This window comes from Chionomys nivalis, chromosome 13 (assembly GCF_950005125.1).
Source record: "Chionomys nivalis chromosome 13, mChiNiv1.1, whole genome shotgun sequence".
Lineage (NCBI taxonomy): Eukaryota > Metazoa > Chordata > Mammalia > Rodentia > Cricetidae > Chionomys > Chionomys nivalis.
The window spans coordinates 4066742-4087475 of record NC_080098.1 but is presented as its reverse complement, the minus strand read 5'-3'; the positions used below and the strand labels follow the sequence as shown (position 1 = coordinate 4087475).

Below are 20734 nucleotides of genomic sequence, written 5' to 3'. Positions count from 1 at the left end.
AATAAACTGTGACTTCTACAGGAATGCTGTATGTTATTTTACAAAACAAAGACAAATACATGACAGATTCACATGTTACGAGCAAAACGTAAAATGTTTGTTCTCTAGCCCTTAACAGAATAAATTTGACAGCACTTATTCTGCTCCCGTCGTTTATTTATGTTTTGTCCATTCTTTGGTTTGCTTTAATTTTTACTGTTTACTGATTTAGCTTGTGTTTCATTTTTTATTCCCTTTCTAGCTCTTTAAGTTAAAATCTACATTGTGACATCAATTCATTTATTACATATTTGTTTAAAGTTTTTAATTTTCCTCTTAAGTGTTATTTCAGCCTCATCTGAAAATTCAACTTCTGTTTTAATTTTCATGTAATTAAAAATATTTACCATTATTTTGTTTAAAATCCTTAAGGTTTAAACAGTATATAAACATATAACGATTGTAAATGTTCATGGAGTATAACATGTTGGATCACAATGTACAGTGATGAAGTCAGGGTAATTATTTTTTATTGTTTTTTAGATTTTTTTATTTTTTTGTACATGAATGTTTTGTCTGAACATATGTCTATGTACCACATGTGTGCCTGGTGCATGTGGAGTTCAGAAGAGAGTGTTAGTGTCCTTGAAACAAGTTAAAAATGGTACTGAGCTGTCATGTGGGTGTGAGGAACTAAAATCAGGCCCTCTGCAAGTGCAACAAGCGCCCTTAATCAGAGTATTTACCCACTGATGGAGACTATATTGGTTTGTTTTTAACCGCTGTCCACAGTGCTGTAATAAACATAGATCCGCACATATCTTTTTGACCCCTCTGATACCTCCATTTGATTATTTTTATTATTTTGGATATAAAAACTGTTGCTTAATCTCCAAAATTCTCCGTGTTTTGCATATGCCATGCTGTTACTAATTTCTGCTTAAGAAAATTAGGGTTGTGATTTCAGTTTTGATATTTTTCTTTTTTGGCTTTATTTCCCAGGTATGTGGCATAATTTTGTAAATATATACTTACACTGGGAAAATACATATTCTGCTGTATTTTTATAAATCATTATAAAATGCTGATTATAGTTGGGATGTAGTTGAGCAATAGAGAACTTGCCCAGAATATGCAAGACTCTCGGGGGTTCAATGTCAACTAAATGAAATGTTTAGTCAGAGCAGACAAATGCTTTGTTCAGTGTTCTCTATATTGTTTAAAGGTTGTTTTGCCAGGTGGTGGTAGCACATGCCTTTAGTTCCAGTACTCAGGGAGGCAGAGACAGGTGGATTTCTATGCATTCAAAGCCAGTCTGGTCTACAGAATGAGTTCCAGGACAGCCAGGGCTACACAGAGAAACCCCTTCAAAAAAAAAAAAAAGTAAACTCGTGCAAAGGGATGTATACTTCTGTATTTGTAGCTTTTTTCTCTGTTTGGAATTCTTTTCCATGCCCACTAAGAAGCTGCTTCTGTGTGCTTTCTGTGCTCAATGTCCCTGAACTTCCAGATATTCCATTGTTAGCAGTTCTCTCCCTTTGCAGATGCTCTACTCACCCTGCTGGGGCACTGACTCATCCTTAAATTATTCAGGTTTTTGTTGTAGTGACAAGATTCCTGAGAAAAATAATTTAAAAGTGGAAAAGTTTGTTTTGGCTCCCAGATTCCATAGCTGTCTCCACTGATAATTTCAAGTTATTGTGAAAAGCATCAGCACGGCACAGGGGGTGCACAGTGGAACAAAGCTGCTTAATTTCATGGTGCCAGAAGATATCAAGGAAAAAATGGACAAAGGAAGAGAAAGAGAGGATCCTATGGACAAGGTGTACCCTTCAAGGATGTGTCCCTTGTCATTTAATTTTTCCAAATAGGCAACACTTCCTACTTTCTACTCCCTCTCTTGCTTCCAATAACTCCGTCAAACTACCAATCCATCAATTGACTAATGTATCAATTAGATCAGAGATCTCATGAACTGATCACTTTCCCAGCCCCCACCTCTGAACATTCATTGGATCAAGCCTTTGGGAGACACTTCACATTGAAACCATGACTACGCTGATGGATTGATTGTCCAGACACCAGATAGTCTCGCTGCTCTCCTGTTCAGCCACTGGTACCTCATCTTGCTCAGCATCTACTGTCCCATGCCAGGCTGCTCCACTATGCCCTTGATCTCTTCTATGTTCTCAGTAATATCTTCTCCATTACTCAAGGATTATTTCGCAATTGCTTTTATCTCATTGTCTAGAGTCTTAAACTTTGTGACTATTTCTTCCTACCCCCAAGAGGTTCCCACAGCATCACTCTTGGTTCTAACCCTGTACTAGGCTGAAGTTACATTGCCTTCTACTGTAGATGATTGCTTGCTTTGCCTCACATGATGGCTGTATAACTTGGGCAAGAGTGAGAAGTTTTACTGTCAGTTTGAGGATATTTTTTATGGGATACAGAAGTCTAACTCTGTAATTTTTTCCATATCTTATCAATGTCATCCTGATGTCTTCTTGTCCTTCTTCTGTTAATAACTTAGCTTTCATGAGTATCATAGCTCTTTATGCCTGATGTCCTCAGAATTAATGTTTGTGTCCCACCAAAATTGAAATGTTGACAACCAATTCTCAGTGGGAGGGTATTTGGTAATGGGACTTGGAAAGTAGTTAAGTCTTGAGTTTAGAGGATTCATGAATGGAACGGAGCCTCTTTAAGAAACCCCAGTAAAGATCCCTTACCTCTTTGTGCAATGTGAAGACACAGAAGGAGACAGCTTCCATAAGCCAAGCAGTCAGCTCTCACTGAGTACCAATCTGCTAGAGCATTTACGTTTGACTTTCCTAACCTTCAGAGTTGCAGGGAATAAATGCTATTTACTGGCCAGCCCTGCTTCTCACAGTCTGTTTCAGCCTGGATGGACTCAGGCATGTCCTGTTTCTCTGTTAATTTCAAGATTGAATTTTAATAATTTGAATATGTGTGCACAGATGTGGTTTTTAAATAATAACTATTTTTTTCCTGACTGAGTTACTGAAATCTTTGAACCTGTGAATTGATGTCCTCTGTCAATTTTAGAACAATTTTAGTTATTGCTTTCACAAATATCCTTTTTTTCTTCATTCCTTGCTACTCCAATTATACATATATTGTCTTTTCAATATCATTCCCCAGGCGTCTGACTTCTGTTTCTTTCTTCTCCCTCACTTCTTGTCTACTTTTTCTCTTTGATTTACAGTGGGGATTTCTTTAATGATCTGTAAGTTCACAGTGCTTTTTTTTTTATTTTTTTATTTATTTATTTTTTTTTTGCCATGGCCAATTTGTGTACCCCATCACATGCATTCTTTACTTCTAATAATTAGTGTTTTTTAACCTGGTATTCCTATTTATTCTTTATGCACATGGGGGGGGTCAATGCAGAGACTTTAATTATACAAATGCCTAGGCAACAAGAATAAGGAATACATATTCAGTAGGTTTTAGAGTTCCTACATGTACAATTAAACTAGGAGAGGTATAAAAACACAGTCCTGGCAGAGGTATAAATAATCAATAGATAAGCCATATATATATATATATATATATATATGATTTTGTGTAGTGGACAACTGAGTCCACAGAAAGCCTGAGAAAGCTTGGGAAAGAATAGAGTAAAGCATGTTTTCTTGGTAGCAGCAATTTCTTGGGTCTGCTCTGCTTGCTAGAGGCAAGCAAGCGCTCTCATCTAAGAGAGGCTACCTGACTCAGCTTTAGCTGCAAAACCCTGCAACTCTCTTAAGAGGTCCTGCCACGAAACACTTAAATGGTGTTGATGAAAAGCTGAACGCATACTTTTCGGTTTTCAGCTGTAGTAGGAAAAAAGCCGCGCCATTTAAAAATGCTGGCTTTGTGGGCCATCCTGCCAGGGCAAACACTGACTCTTTGAGGCAGGAGGTCAGCTACAGAGAGAGCATTTGAGTGTTGCAGCTTGTTTACTGGCAAGGACCTTGAAACGCAACAGAGTTGTGGTGATAAACATGGCTACAGCCGGTACCTCAGCTATGAGGCTGGAAAGCTAAGGAATGGGCTGGATCCAGCCATCAAAGCCACAGCTTTAAACCTACCCATATTGCTCAGTAATTTAAAGGCTCATGTGGTCAGAAAGAGAGAGAGAGATACAGTAAAGAGAGATTCAAAAACAAAACAAAACAAAAAAACCTTTAAATGATTTACAGTGTGTTAAAAATATATGCAGGCTAAAAGTTAAAGTTCTTAAAAGTAAAAAAAAAAAGGAAGAAAGAAAGTAGTTGGGTGTGGTAGTACACACCTTTAATCCCAACACTTTGGAGGCAGAGGGAGATTGACCTCTGTGACATCAAGGTGTGGTAGCACACGCCTTTAATCCCAATGCCTGGGAGGCAGAGACAGAAAGATCTCTGAGAGTTCAAGGACAGCCTGGTCTACAGAGTTATTCCAAGACAAAGATATACAGAGAAACTGTCTCAAAAAAATAAATAAAAGTAAAAATATCTTAAATAGAGTTAAAATAAAGCTGTACAAAGATGGAAAATACACAGAGAATTTTGAAACTGTATGCTATTATGGTCTCTTTGAATTGTTTGAATGCTGAGGAAAGAGCAAAAGCTGCTAAAAGATATTTGTTTATTAATGCTGCTGAGCTAATCCAACATAGATATTTTGAAAATACCTTGACTTCAGAATTTGGATCTAAGGATATGATACTTTGGAAAAGAGATTCTTCTTTTGTTTTCACAGATGATGACACCCTGCGGATTGTTTCTATCCCAATATGGTATGATAGACCACACCCTCCTGAAAAGTTGCTGTGAACACCTTCAAAAAATTACTTCACTCGACTGCTGACTGAGTTGAATCTAGCACACAGGTTATGCCATAAAAGACCTGAATAACAGAGCCCCCATTCAGCAGGAAGTAGTTTGGAGAGAAATAACTGCGCCCATATTCCCATATATTGTTTATAAATGTTCTTTTACATTTAAAGAGGGAGATGATATAGATGTGAGTAATTTGCATTAATATGAATCTTGGTTTATTGTTATAAATTTAAGGTCAATCTTGTTATATGTATATGTATTTCTGATATTGATTAAGGTATTGTGATTGTGTAGTTCATGTAAAAATGTAATGTATATAGGTTGTTAATGGATAATCATCTATAATAGTCAAGTTTGTAGTCATGTTAGATTTTCTAGATGTACATAGATATATTTTAGATAGACATTCTTCATATCTTTCAAAGACTACGGAATATGCTATTTAATGTTTTAATAACTTAAGACTTTTCATGACAATAAGACACTCTGCTCCTGGCAGCACCAATCTACTTTAAGAGGAAGATGGGCATCGAAGAGGATCTTTATGGAGTTTGATAGCCATTTGGGCAAGAAACTGCTCTTGCCTGGGCTATTGTATAAACTGGACACAGAGAAACCGCAGAGAGAGAGGACTGCTGAACTTGCCTAAAGGTGAGATGATCTTTCGGGGTTCCTGATTCATGAAGGAGTCTGCGAGACATTCTGCAGGACACAGCAGATAGTGATTGAACTGCCTTTGAAATTTCCTGCTTCATGGTAATGTCTGCTGGATACTATGGACCTGTAGGCCGAAGATGGATGCCCAAACGGTACAGAGGAACTTTGAGTGACTGTCCAGGCAGCAAGATGTCTCTGTCATTTCTAGAGTTTGAAAGTTGCTTATTTCTTGTTTGCTTAGGTAATATTGTATCTTTCTGGAGTCTTTGATGGAGTTGAAGAATAGATAGATAGTTATAGTTTTCCTTAGTTATGATAAAGATAAAATAGATGTAAATATTGTAACTGTAATTCTTACTTGATAACTGTTTTGCTATATGTAATTTTGCCTTCCTTTTTTGTTTAAACAGAAAAAGGGGAAATGATGGAGGGAGGTCATTGGTTAAATAATAAAGAAACTGCTTGGTCCTCATAGGTTAGAACATAGGTGGGTGGAGTAAACAGAACAGAATGCTGGGAGGAAGAGGAAGTGAGCTCAGACGCCATGCTCCCCTCTCCCGGGCAGATGCAGGGCAGCTCCTCTCAGAGGCAGACACGATGAAGCAAGCCGCCAGGTCAGACATGCTGAATCTTTCCCGGTAAGACTGGTGCTACACAGATTATTAGAGATGGGTTGATCGGGATATGAGAATTAACCAGTAAGGGCTAAAGCTAATGGGCCAAGCAGTGTTTAAAAGAATACAGTTTGTGTGTTGTTATTTCGGGTAAAGCTAGCTGGGCGGCAGGGAGCCGGGCTGTGGGAATACAGCCTGCAGCTCCCACTACAATTTTGTATGTATATATCATTTATACAGCTGAAACTATCTATATATCTATTAAATTTTAGGATAAAATCAATTATTTTTTTCTGTGGGGGAAATAGATGCTTAAAGAAAATTGAAGTAATTAACAGATTACGGGTAGAGTAAGATATACAAATGCAAAATATTATTTTATTGTTTGGAGGCATGGAAGTCTATTCTGAAGATATGCTAAATATTAAAACCACAAAATAAACAAGTGGTAGATTTAATAACATGAAATGTACATACTAAAGGATAATTAAGAAGGAAGAGAGTATGTCAGCGTGAAACAGTAGTCACAATTGGCCCTAAAACAGAAGGATGAAATACCTTCTATCTTGGGGAACTTGAGCAAGCTGTAGCTGATGAGGGGAAACTATGGAATGTCAGCTGCTCAGACTGAGAAACTGGGAAAAGCCTCTATTTCACAATTTCTAATAAAATAATTCTGCTAGGTGAGAATTACAAAATGCCAGTGCTACACAATACTATCGGGAGAATGCCTGTCAGGGTGACACACCTTTACTGCAGGGAGCTCTGAGAGTCGCCAGCAGAACTGAACGATGAGCTTAGCTTTGGAGACTGGATGACGAAGCATCTGTTGCTGTGACATTTTTACAAAGCGTGCAGCATTATGATTTCAAAATGCGTTGGTTTTCCCAGAAAGAACCAATAGCCTTGCCCATGCCCCATGATGCAAAACTAGTTGTTTATCTCTGTGGCCTTGCTGGGCACGGAAGCCAGCCAGATGTCTTCCAGTCCTGCTAGTGTTAATGCAACACAGGAGGCTGGAAGACAGAGCAGCTGCATCTTTTTCTAATTTGGGCATTTTCTGTCCATTTTTTCTGGGGGTGAATTGATACAGGATCCTGTGTACTTCACGCTGGTCTCATGTGCTCTAGGTAGTGGAAAATGATCTTAAACATGATCCTCTTGCCTTCATCTCCCAAGTACTGGGGCTGCAGGTGGTGCCACCAAACTCAGTATTACTATTAATTTTAAAAAAAGAAAAAAGTTGGAAATCGAAATCTAGTCATTGCCCTAGAGCTGTTATTCTGCCAACAGTTTGATCTCCATGTAAAAGTAGACAATCTTGGAAAGGCAAAGGTCAGGCTTGCTTTATGATTTCAAGTGATAAAGATAATATTCTCTTGATATGAATTTGAGGAGAGCTAGCCCCACTGGAAGTTGAATTCAAAGCAAGTTGGCAGTCAATTTTAAAAGCTACAAAGGCAGGGGATGCATGGAAAGTGGGTGGTTATTGAAATTACTATCACCTGTGCTGCCACCACTGCTCCACAAGAAGCAATAAACTTGCAAAGCACAGCATAAACATGTGCTCAATCTAGAGACAATTTCAAATATAAACACTTCTGGTTAGGATGGAGCCATGTGCTCTGTGAGGGTGAGGTTTTTGAAGGAATGTACGGATGTTGGGAGAGACTTCTGGTTTTCTGAAAAAAAAAGAAATGAGCAAAGACTGTCTTATTTCAGATCTGCGTAACCAGTGTTCTCAGCTGTAGTCACATCCCTGTGCATGGCAGGCTGTCTAGAATGCCTCGTCAGGGAGGTCACCTAGTACTTAAGGAGAAAACACATCACTATGGGCAAAACACTGTGCTGGAGTTACAGAAAAGTAGGGGGTGCTGATTCCTACCGAAAGCTTAACAGGAATCCAGGAGGCCTGTAAAAGGGGATTTTGTTCATTTGTTTGTATTGTTCTACTTTCCTATGTTTGTGTGGGGACAGGGTCTCCTACATAGCCAAACAGTACTGAAACTCCAGATCATTCTACTTCAGCCTTCCAAGTCTGACTCATGGGCCTTGGACATCAGCTCACACTGGCTCTGTTGTTGGAGAGTAACTTTCCTGTGACCCGGAACATAGCATTGTCTTTCTTCACTTGGTACATAAGCACACACTTGCTACAGCAGTGGTCCCTAGTTCTTCACTAGACTGTGCTTCTCTGATGGACAATTAACACACAGCTAGTTCTTATCTGCAGATTCTGTGTTCATGAATTCCTATTTATAAATAAACATTAGAGGGCTGGAGAGATAGCTTGGTGGCTAAGAGACCATGCTGCTCTCGGTGTCAGACACAGCAAGTCGCTGGGAGTGAGCTATCCATGCTAGCGCTGCAGCAGGGGAGGGATACAGTGGACTTTTGGGGTTCACCTCTCCTGAGCCAGCTCCCATGCATGCAAATATTTTGAGTGGTATTTTCCTCATATCATGCTGTCACTCCCATGCTTCTGAGTCTTTTAAGACCTTAGTGATGGACCACAACCCTTATTCCTTTTGATGAAGCAGCTGATAAATTTCTGAGGCTATGGAGGAAAATAGTGAATTTTTGTAGCGAATTGTAAAGTTTTGTCTGGGGAAAAAATTATGTCTTCCTATGAGTAAGTATGTGTAAATGCACATACATGCATTTGTATAGTATATGTATATGTTCCTGTGTGTGCACATGTGAGTGTGCATTTGGAGGCTAGAAGCTGACATCGAGTGTCTTCCCGAATTGCTTTCCTCCTCATTTTATTTACTTTAAATTTCAATTAATTTTTTTCCAAAGAAATGCATGTATTCCTCCTTTGTGTCTGTGGGTTGGTATGTTCCTGAGCAGAGTATTGGATCTGCCAGAGCTGGAATTACAGGCAGGAAATTGTGAGTCACCTAGCATGAGTGCTGGGAACTGACCTTGAGTCCTCTGGAAAAGCATCAAGGGTTCTTCAGTGCTGAGCAATCTCTGTACTGGGAAGAATTATTTTCTTTTTTTTTTTTTTTTTTTGGTTTTACGAGACAGGGTTTCTCTGTAGCTTTGGTGCCCGTCCCAGAACTAGCTCCTGTAGACCAGGCTGGCCTCTAATTCCCAGAGATTCGCCTGCCTCTGCCTCTGCCTCCCGAGTGCTGGGATTAAAGGCGTGTGCCACCACCGCCCGACTCTAAGAATTATTTTCTTAACAGCCAGTCTATGTTGCTCTACACTGTTAGCATTTCACAAAGCTGCCCATAACTACCTGGGAATGCTGGGTAATGCATAGTTTCCTTTGGAAAACTCATCTCAAATAATCAAGAAATGTAAATTTCTTAAAATGTCAATTATAAAGGAAGAATTTGAATGGCATTTTAAAAGCCAGTAGAATTTACTCTACTGAGGGCTAAATACTACATGTGTTCAACTGAACCGGAGATGAAAAGTCAAGGGAATTATGATGGTCCTTATCTTTCTTCATCTGCTTTGCATTTAATGCATCTTTATGAGCAAAGCCGTGTTTGTGAAGGGTATTAAGGCTTGTTTGGCCTTCCCCTCCACCCCCAGCACTCTGCAGACCCTTTTGCAAGGTTATGTTCCATGAACTGATTGATACATAAACAGAAGACAGATGCTGCAGAGATGGTTCTGATGATAACTCATTTTCAGCTAGTCATAAAGCTATTTTGATTACAGTATGTTTAAGTAATTACAACACGGTCTGTTGTGCTAGGCTTACTGCAATGAGAGCACATGAAAACAACGCATGTGTTCTGCGTGCCCAACAAAAGATGCACTGTGGTGTGATGATTTTAATTCCCAAGCTTAGGTTAGGACTGGAGGAGTTTAAAATATGTCATAACATAAGGTGCGTCAACTAAACACAGACCAAATAAAAAGGTAACTGCATAACTTTGAGGCATAAATGTTTGTTTTGGGGAGTATTTAGATGCTATTATGCGAAGAAACCAGTACTTTTTACGTAGAGGTAACAGTCTGTGGACAGCTGATTAAGACATTGTGTGGCTTGATTCTAGTTTATGTGAATCATAATTGTTATGCAGGGTGCTTTCCGGGTCATGAAGATTGAAACTAAAATCAGAGGGCTTGATCAGTCAATTGTGTGTAAATACCACTGTTGTGGGAGGATTGCTCAAAAGAGACCCCAGTAGAATGCCCAAAAAGAGACTAGAATTGTGTGGCTAAGGGAGCCACTTGGATTTTCCCACCCATTTACTGATTATAGTTCACACCACGGTTTTTGCCTTCTCCACAGGATAATTGATCGCTTAGATGGAGTTCGCCTGTTGTGGTCCCTGCTCAAAAATCCACACCCAGATGTGAAGGCCAGCGCAGCATGGGCACTCTGTCCCTGCATCGAAAATGCAAAGGTAGAAGTGGTTGCAAATCTGTTTGTTCTAGAACTTGTAAGCCCTCGAATAGTGTCAACACCATACTAGTTTATACGGACTCACTTTTGGTCAGATTGATCTTGTAGAAAAAGAAGGCAAAATACTTATGCTAAAGCAATTTCCAGCCATTCTTTCTTCTGGTTTGCTGAAAAATGTGACATGAAATTAGGCAAAGGTAACAGCAATGGACTTTTGCTCCTGTCTTTGAGGCAATGGGAAAGTTGACTGTATTGCATTTTCTGTTGCTTAAAAAGAGGACAAATTGGGGGACCTGTCTGGGTCCTGCCTTGATGAGTTGATAGTTCCAGGGTAGGTGAGTGTGAATTAGAAATATTAGGCAAGAGGAACAGAGATACGGGAGAAATCCAGAGACATAGGATAGTACCAAGACATAGGATAGTCAAGACCTGTGGTAACCCAGTGAATGCTGAATCTGCCTATGATTATTTTCCACATGCTTATATACCCCAATCCAAAGGGGGGAAGAAGGAAGATTGCTTTAACAGGACACGAATAACAAATAGAACAATTGCCTGAGACATCAAGCCACTGTTTTCCTGAGTTATGCATTCTGATGTTTTAGGCAGAACGTGCAGCAACAACACCATAGACCAAGTATCCTATAAGCAGCCACTCCCTGGGTCAAATTAAAAATGAAGAAACAGAAATGAACTTGAATTCTCTGACCTTAGGTCAAGGTGGAGTAGATCCATCTCCATGGGCCATCTTAGTATCCAAAACACCAAGTAACCACACCCTAGATCAGAACATCTTGTTTGTAGCCACTCCTTAAGTCAGACTTACTGTTATTTTTTTTTGTTTTTCTTTTTTTATTTTATTTATTTATTTATTAAAGAATTCTGCCTCCTCCCCACCCCCACCTCCCATTTCCCTCCCCCAATCAAGTCCCCCTCCCTCGTCAGCCCTAAGAGTAATCAGGGTTCCCTGCCCTGAGGGAAGTACAAAGACCATCCACCTCCATCCCGGTCTAGTAAGGTGAGCATCCAAACTGCCTAGGCTCCCACAAAGCCAGTACGTGCAGTAGGATCAAAAATCCATTGCCATATTTCTTGAGTTCTCAGTAGTCCTCATTGTCCGCTATGATCAGCAAGTCCGGTTTTATCCCATGCTTTTTCTGACCCAGGCCAGCTGGCCTTGGTGAGTTCCCGATAGAACATCCCCATTGTCTCAGTGTGTGGGTATCCCCCTCGCAGTCCTGAGTTCCTTGCTCGTGCTCTCTCTCCTTCTGCTCCTGATTTGGACCTTGAGATTTCAGTCTGGTGCTCCAATGTGGGTCTTTGTATCTGTCTCCTTTCATCGCCTGATGAAGGTTACTCTTCAGACTTATTGTTAATAGCTTTGAAAGAGCGAGACCTTCAACCAAAGTGGAGTGGATACACTTCTGTGGGCCCTCACAGGGACCTTGGCTGTTTTCCTAGGAGTTACAGCAGCAGGAACAGCGGTGTCCTTGAAAAGGTTACTTTTCTGAACATTAATGCCAAGATCAAAGGTTTCTTTATTTGTAGGAAGAATCTATTTATTTATTAGTTATTTTAGCTTTCATTTGTACATTTTTTATTGTTTATTTATATATTAAAGATTTCTGCCTTCTCCCCGCCACCACCTCCCATTTCCCTCCCCCAATCAAGTCCCCCTCCCTCATCATCCCTAAGAGTAATCCAGGTTCCCTGCCCTGTGGGAAGTCCAAGGACCACCCACCTCCATCCAGGTCTAGTAAGGTGAGCATCCAAACTGCCTAGGCTCCCACAAAGCCAATACGTGCAGTAGGATCAAAAACCCATTGCCATTGTTCTTGGGTTCTCAGTAGTCCTCATTGTCCATTATTTTCAGCAAGTCCGGTTTTATCCCATGCTTTTTCAGACCCAGGCCCGCTGGCCTTGGTGAGTTCCTGATAGAACTTCCCCATTGTCTCAGTGTGTGGGTGCACCCCTCGCGGTCCTGAGTTCCTTGTTCGTGCTCTGTCTCCTGCTCTTGATTTGGACCTTGAGATTTCAGTCCCATGCTCCAATGTGGGTCTTTGTCTCTGTCTCCTTTCATCGCCTAAATGTTTTTCTTTGGGTTCACCTTCTTAATTAGCTTCTCTAGGACCATGCATAATAAGCTCAACGTCCCCTATTTGTGGCTAGAAACCAAATATGAGTGAGTACATCCCATGTTCCTCTTTTTGGGTCTGGCTCACCTCACTCAGGATAGTGTTTTCTATTTCCGACCATTTGCCTGCAAAATTCAGGAAGTCATTGTTTTTTACTGCTGAGTAGTACTCTAATATGTATATATTCCATACTTTCTTCATCCATTCTTCCATTGAAGGGCATCTAGGTTGTTTCCAGGTTCTGGCTATTACAAACAATGCTTCTATGAACATAGTTGAGCATATACTTTTGTTGTATGATAGGGCATTTCTTGGGTATATTCCCAAGAGTGGTATTGCTGGGTCCAGGATAGCCAAAACAATCTTATACAATAAAGGATCGTCTGGAGGCATTACCATCCCTGACTTCAAACTCTATTACAGAGCTACAGTATTGAAAACAGCTTGGTATTGGCATAGAAACAGAGAAGTCGACCAATGGAATCGAATAGAAGACCCTAGCTTTAACCCACAAACCTATGAACACTTGATTTTTGATAAAGGAGCTAAAAGTATACAATGGAAAAAAGAGAGCATCTTTAACAAATGGTGCTGGCAAAACTGGATGTCAGCCTGTAGAAGAATGAAAATAGATCCATATCTATCACCATGCTCAAAACTCAAGTCCAAATGGATTAAAGACCTCAATATCAGTCCGAACACACTGAACCTGATCGAAGAGAAAGTGGGAAGTACTCTACAACACATGGGCACAGGAGACCACTTCCTACGTACAACCCCAGCAGCACAGACATTAAGGGCATCATTGAATAAATGGGACCTCCTGAGACTGAGAAGCTTCTGTAAAGCAAAGGACACTATCACTAAGACAAAAAGGCAACCCACTGACTGGGAGAAGATCTTCACCAACCCCGCAACAGACAAAGGTCTGATCTACAAAATATATAGAGAACTCAAGAAAGTAGACCGTAAAGGGCTAATCAACCCAATTAAAAAATGGGGCACTGAGCTGAACAGAGAATTCTCAACAGAAGAAGTTCGAATGGCCAAAAGACATTTAAGGTCATGCTCCACTTCCTTAGCGATCAGGGAAATGCAAATCAAGACAACTTTAAGATACCATCTTACACCTGTCAGAATGGCTAAAATCAAAAACCCCAATGATAGCCTTTGCTGGAGAGGTTGTGGAGAAAGGGGTACACTCATCCATTGCTGGTGGGAATGCAAACTTGTGCAACCACTTTGGAAAACAGTGTGGCGGTTTCTCAGGAACTTCGGGATCCACCTACCCCTGGACCCAGCAATATCATTTGTACATTTTATTATTTTTTTCAAATATCTCTTTTTAGCCCTCTTCTCTTTTTGTGGAGCTGGGATGGAATTTGGGTCTCGTGCATGCTAAGAACGTACTCCACTACTGAGCTACTCTTTGTATTTGCTAGGGCATCGAGTCATGCCCAGGTGCCATGCTCAACTTTCAGGCCTTGAACCTGGGATCCTGCTTTCTCAGCCTCCTGCATAGCTGTGATTTTAGGTGTGTTCCACGAAACCCAGCCTGCCTTTTTCACCTTTACTTCACATTTTTCAATTTATCTTAAAGACTCTTGCCACTGAATCTTTTATAAAGAATTAAGTTTTATAAAATTTTAGTTTGACCTGAATATAACTCTAAATGTGAAAAAATGAGTTGTGAAAAAAATGAAAAAATGATAAAGATCTCAAGTGTTCACCTAGGGAAAATGGACAATAAGATAATAGTAATACAAAATTAATTTATTTAAGTAATGTGTTCATCGGTGTTGCCACATTTCACAAATGTATTAAGCTAAGTGGCAAACTGCAGTAGATGTATGATGTTATTTCTATTACAATGAAAATAAAAATTTAATATAAAGTTTAAATATTAGTTAGGAAGCAAGAAAGTAGCCTATTGGTTAAAAATTAATATATGCACTTGTAGAATATTTCTTACCAGTTCTTTCAACTGTTTTATCAGTCCTTCATTCATAAATGTTCATAAATATTAAAGCAGTAATATTTAAGAATATTAGTTGTATTAAAAGACAAACCAAGATTAGCAGAATGAACTTTAGAGGCCACAGAGATAATGCAAGGTGCAGAATATACATTTAAAAATTCAAAAGCTGAATATCCTCGGAAAGTTCTAATGGCGAACACTATGTCTAAATATATTGCTATAACAAAAATTCCAAATAAGGAAAGTTTTTTTAAAAGTAATAGTTACTTGACAAAATAAACCCAGTCTATAGTAGCTTGCACCTGCAATTCCAGAGTTTAGGGAGGCTGAGGTGGGAGTTTCACCACGAGCCCAAGGTTATACATCAGCCTGAGAAATGAAATGAGATCTTATCGTAAAAAAGCTTTCAAATTATTTAATAAAACAATTTATTTAGTAGAAGGAATAATTATTCCTAAGATTGATGTGGCTAGATAGATATCTGGAAGATAAAGTAGAGCAAATAACCAAGAATATGAGCGGAAGTAAAAAGAAAAGAAGACATGAAGACATGTGAAAAGGAAGGGAGGAACTCGGGAGAAGAACTAATCACTATTTTTTGAAAAGTTTTTGTAAGTAAGATACTCTATAAATTGGAAAGATTCATAAGTGCCAACCAAAGAAACCAGTAGGCAACTGTCTATATCTGTATGTAAATTTAAATATTCTATCTAGAAATTAAAGAAACAAAGCAGTCACACCAACATAGGCCTAACAACATCCACAATATGTTTTCCTGTAAATTGTCATTGGTTCTTTGAAAATTTTGTATACTGTGTTTTAATTATATTCATCCCCTCCATCAACTCCTCCCAGCTCTAGCCCCTCCCACGCCCACCTAACTTTATGGCCTCTTTTTAAAAAAACCCATCTTGTCAAATTTGTGCTGCCCATATTGACCCGGATATGTGGCCTTCCACAGAAGCATGGTTGACCTATGAGGGGCCACATCCTTGAGTAAGATTGACTCCTCTCCTCCAGCAGCTATCAGTTACCAGTAGCTGCTCTTCTAGCTGTGGGACTTGGTGCCCACCTCCTTTTCCATGCTGGAATTTTAGGTGGTTTGAACTTGCCTATTGGCACAACTCTGAAGTTTTGTTGTAGAACTGCCTTTCTGTGTTCAGACAACACTGTTTCCTTGTAGTCATTCTCTGCTTCCAACTCTTACAGTCTTTCTGTCTCCTCTTTCACAATGATTCCTGAATCTTGGGAGGAGGAGGTGTGATGTAGATGTTCATTTTATGGCTAAACATTCCATAGTTTGTTGCTCTCTGCATCTTGAGCTGTTGTGGATCTGTGTCCATCACCATCTACTGGAGAAAGAAGCTTCTCTGATGAGAGTTGAAAAATGCTTTAATCTCTGACTATAAGGATAAGTCATTAGGAGATAGTTTAATAGTATATAAATTTAACAGAATAATAGTTCTAAATTCTCCGGTAGGGCCTATGATCTGTCTATCCACAGATCTTGGCCATGATAATGGCAGCAGGTATGGGTTCCATCTCATACAGCGGACTTCAAATCCAATCAGAAACTGATTAGTTACACCCTTGGCATTTGTTCCATCGGTGCCTGGCCAGGCCAGTCATCATTGTAGCTCTTAGATTTGAAAGCTAGGTAAAATTGATGATTTCTTTTCTCCTCTGTTAAATGTGTAGCACCTCTCAGCACTATGAGCCCTAGCTAGCAGGAATGAAATTTTTCCAGATTAGTGGCAGTTTGATGTATCCATGTTCTGATTCAAGTCTGTAGTATCTTCAACAATTATCTATGCTCTTACCGTCATGCTCTGGAGGGAAGCCAAGAACATTACCAATAGCCTGTAGTGTTTGCGGTCTCTGGGACCTCACTAAGCCAACAATTCAAAAGAGGTAACCAATTCTTATCCCTGGGTTTTTTGTTAGCCTATGGTGTCTAGTAGGAGCTTTGTCACCCTGTTATAGGGTACCTCCATCTAAAGGTGTGTGTGTGTGTGTGTGTGTGTAGTTCAGAAACTTCTACAGCAGTAGGTTTCCATGTGATTTTTTTCTGAAGGCCTTTAATGTGACTTATCCCTCCCATCCCTTTCCCAATTTAACCTATCCTCTTTCTTTCCCTGTAAATCTTATACCACTGCATTTTATCTCCTCTCTGTTGAAATCCCCCTCCTATGGTCTTCTACTGATTTTTATGACCTCTGTGAGCATTCCAAATGTTTCCAGGTTCTGTCTATGACAAATAATGCAGCTATGAACATAGTTGAGCACATGTCCTTGTGGTACAATTGAGCATCCTTTGGATATATACCCAAAAGTGGTATTACTGGGTCTTCATGAAGGGTTTTTTTCTACAGAATGGAAAAAGATCTTAACTAACCCTGATCTCCAAAATGTACAAAGAACTCAAGAAATTGGTCATCAAATAATCCAATAAAATAATCCAACAAATAATCCAATAAAAAATGGAGTACAGAACTAAACAGAGAACTCTCAACAGAGGAATCTAAAATGGCTGAAAGACACTTTAGGATCCTTAGTCATCAGAAAAGTGCAAATCAAAACAACTCTGAGATTCTATCTTATACCTGTAAGAATGGCCGAGATCAAAAACAATAGTGACAACTTATCACTGTTTTGGGTTAATCTATTGTTTTCTCTCCAATAGTATTTCTTTATGAAATTGGGTGTACCCGGGTTGTGTGTATATATTTATGGTGTAATATTCAGTTGGCAGATTTTTTCTTCAAATGAGGATAAAGTGTTCCTCAACTCTTCTAACTAGTTGTAGTTTTCAGACTATTTTGTCAGACATTAAATAGACCTGCTTCTTTCTTAGTTATATTTGCTTGCAGTAACTTTTTCTATCTTTTTACCTTAATGTGGCGCTTACCTTTGATGGTGAAATGTGTTTCATGGAAGCGTAAAAACAGAAAGTTTTTGTTTCTAATCTAATCTGACAACTTGTATCTCATTTATGAGGAATTGAGACCATTAATATTAAGAATTATTTTTGAAATATATGTATTAATTTCTGTCATTTTGTTGATTTTTTGGTGAGTCTCATTGTCTTGCATTATTTATTAATTCTCTTGTGACCTCTGGGGTCTGATTATTCTTTTCATAGTGAAGTATTCCTCCAGTATCCTCTGTAGAGCTGGCCTAGTAGTCATAAATCCCTTTAATCTGGTTTTGTCATGGAAATTTTTCTCCTTCAATTTTGGTGGGTAATCTTGCTGGGTATAGTAGTCTGCGGTGATAGTAGTGTTCTTTCAGGACTTGGGATACACTTTTCCTGGCCTTATGACTTAAAGATCTCTGTTGAATAGTCAGGTGTTTATTGTCATGGACCTGCCTTTATAAAAGTGAGTTGGCTTTTCTTGCTGCTTTCAATACACTTCTTAATTGTGTGTTTTTAATGTTTTAGCTATAATGTGTCATGGAGAATTTCTTATCTTGTTCTGTCTATTTGGTAATCTGTAGGCGTCCTATATTTGGTTAGACATGTGTCTCTAAATACGAGAAATTTTCTTCTATAATTTTACGTATTTGCTGTATATTATTCTTTTTCTTTTTCCTCTTCCTCTTCTCCTCCTCCTCCTCCTCTTTTTCCTTCTTCTCTTCCTCCTCCCACACAAGGTAGCACTTAGTGTGTTAGACAACTTCTTTTTGCCTACAAGATGTAGAACTCTTAGCTACCTCTCCAGCACCATGTCTGCCTGCATAGTGTCATGTCCTGCCATGATGATAATGGACTGAACCAAGCTGGCAGATGACTTGAAATCATGTAGGCAATGGGAGGAACATTAGGTATGACACTATTTTACAAAGATAACATTTCTAATTCATACTGTTATTATACATCCATAGTGTCCTGTTTCTCATAGACTTCATTTCCAAATATTTCTATTTATCTTCTACTAGGATTAAGAGAAACCATCATTTTCATAGCAGAAATTTGTAAAATTTCTGAAAAAATTCGTAAAAAATCTGTCCTGAATGTCTGGCTGATTTTCTGTGCTATCAGCCTAATGAGAACTCCAGTCTAATTATAAACATCAGTCAGAGCACTTCTCTTGACTACAAACCTAGTCTGGACCAATTCATGGAAAACATTCCCCTCAGCCTATTTCTCTTGAATGTTACCTGTTCTCTGCCCACTCCCCATCCCTACCAACTTAGTATCTGAATTTGTGACCTCACATTCTTGTTACCCGTTCCGAGGAAAGAGACACACATGTGAAGGGAGAGCCCCTCCTGGCAATGTCTCTCACTGATACTGTACTCTCCTCCCATCTGCACTTGTTTTTTGGGGGGTACCATGATTATAGGAAGAGTTTTAAGCGAGAATGGATAATTTGAAAATGCATGGGTGGATGAGTAATGAAACTATCACAGAGCCTAGAAAAAAATAACCAGAATTTAACTTAATACAGCAGCAGTGTGACTTGAAGATCAAACGTAAGGAAAAAATGATCAAGAAATACAGTCAGAACTGATACCTAAAGAGGTGGCTTGTGAAGAAGCAGTCAACAAAGATACTGCACTTATATTTTGTTTGCTTATCTTTGACAACTGGCACAGTTGTAAGTGAGCTTCAGCACAAGAGGAATGTGGCTTTGGAGGAAGATGACATTTGCTTTCTTTTAGGTGGAAGTATCCAGTCAGTTGATAAATGAATCTAGATATTTCTGGAAGGGTGTGTGTGTGTGTGTGTGTGTGTGTGTGTGTATGTGACTATGAAGAGGGAGATGGGTATCAAGGTAGATGAAGGGGAGAGGAAGCAGAATGAGAAGAGACCCCACCAACAGTGCTAAGGTAGGAAGGAAGGCTAGGGAGTGATGGCCTGACATGAAAGCCCAGGGAAGCCCAAATCAAGGAGAGGGATTGTTACAAAGGTCATTGGCCCAAAGAGAGTAATTATTTAAAGCTTTAAAAACTGAAAAGAGGACATTAAATGTGAAATATTTATGGTCACTGGTCATCACTATTCCTGCTGGGAATTTATGGAGGTAGTACTAAAGTGAGCAATGAGCTCAGAGAAGGAAACAGAAAGAAAATTAGTAATTCTATCTAGAAGGTTAGTGATAAGGAGACTACATGAAATACAAAGGATAATTAATATTTATGTGACAACTTTATTATAGGAGACATATGTGTATCTATCATCTATCAGTCAAGCTATCAAGTTATCTATCATTTATATTTTTCACCCTTCATCTATCTATTCAGCTATATATTAAACTATCATCCTTCCGTCTGTTGTATAGACAGGACTAGGGAGAACTCCAAGGTGGGGACCAGAAGCCCTGGCTATTGCTGTCTTAATCTTACAAGCACATTGATTAAGCAAAAGAACAGTCCATGTATGTGAAAATCCTGAGGGGAGTCCAACGAGCTCAAAGACAAGAAACTTCTGGCAAGAATTACTGATACAGGCCATGAACACATGGCCCTCCTGAAGATGACTCTCTTCCAATTGTAGGCCGGCTTTGATTCGGCAATCAGAAGTTAGAAAGTTACTAACAGGACCTGGTTAACGCCCTTAATGTGAATTTAAAACTTGAAGTCATACTTTCCCAGCAGATTACTAATTCAGTCCTGTCAATAAGGACTTGGTTTTTCTGATTGGGCCGTAGAAAGGGCCATAGACATTTATACGATTCCAATAAACTAAAGTCATAGAGTCAAAATGTTGATGCTATTTTATCACATATATACTTGAGGAAATTTTAGATGCTAAAGTAGATGGTGAAAATAAATTTTCTTCAAAAAATGTATTAAGAAATATCTGAGGGAAAGTTTTATAACCATTGGTCTAGCATGGGAAGTTTGGCCTTTGAAGTTGGTGAAAGAAAGCCTGATTTTCAATGGTTTGGACTTTGTGAGGGTTCCCTTTCCTAGGGCTGGAAGGTGAATGAATATTGGGTTAGTCTTCCCCTTTGCCTCTTTTGACCACAGAATTTATTCTACTGAGACTGAGAGCTAGACAGACATAGGGCACAAAATATGTCAGAGAGCAGGCAAAAAGAACTCATATTTATATTTAAAATATAACATGTCTACATAGCTCAGTCAAGATGCAGTCTGAGGAAGTACTAGCTGATAAGACTGCCTTCTATTTCCAGAGTGCACCGTCCGTCCGAATGTGGCTA

At 39.2% G+C, this 20734-nt stretch overlaps 1 protein-coding gene across 1 annotated transcript in view; it reads left to right on the top strand.

Moving 5' to 3' along the window:
- Window positions 1-20734, top strand: part of LOC130886082 (outer dynein arm-docking complex subunit 2-like) — a 119547-nt gene that overhangs the window by 23818 nt on the left and 74995 nt on the right. The window contains exon 7 of the mRNA XM_057787985.1: window positions 10338-10452. Coding sequence (XP_057643968.1) covers window positions 10338-10452 — 115 coding nt within the window. The remainder of the gene's footprint in view (window positions 1-10337; window positions 10453-20734) is intronic.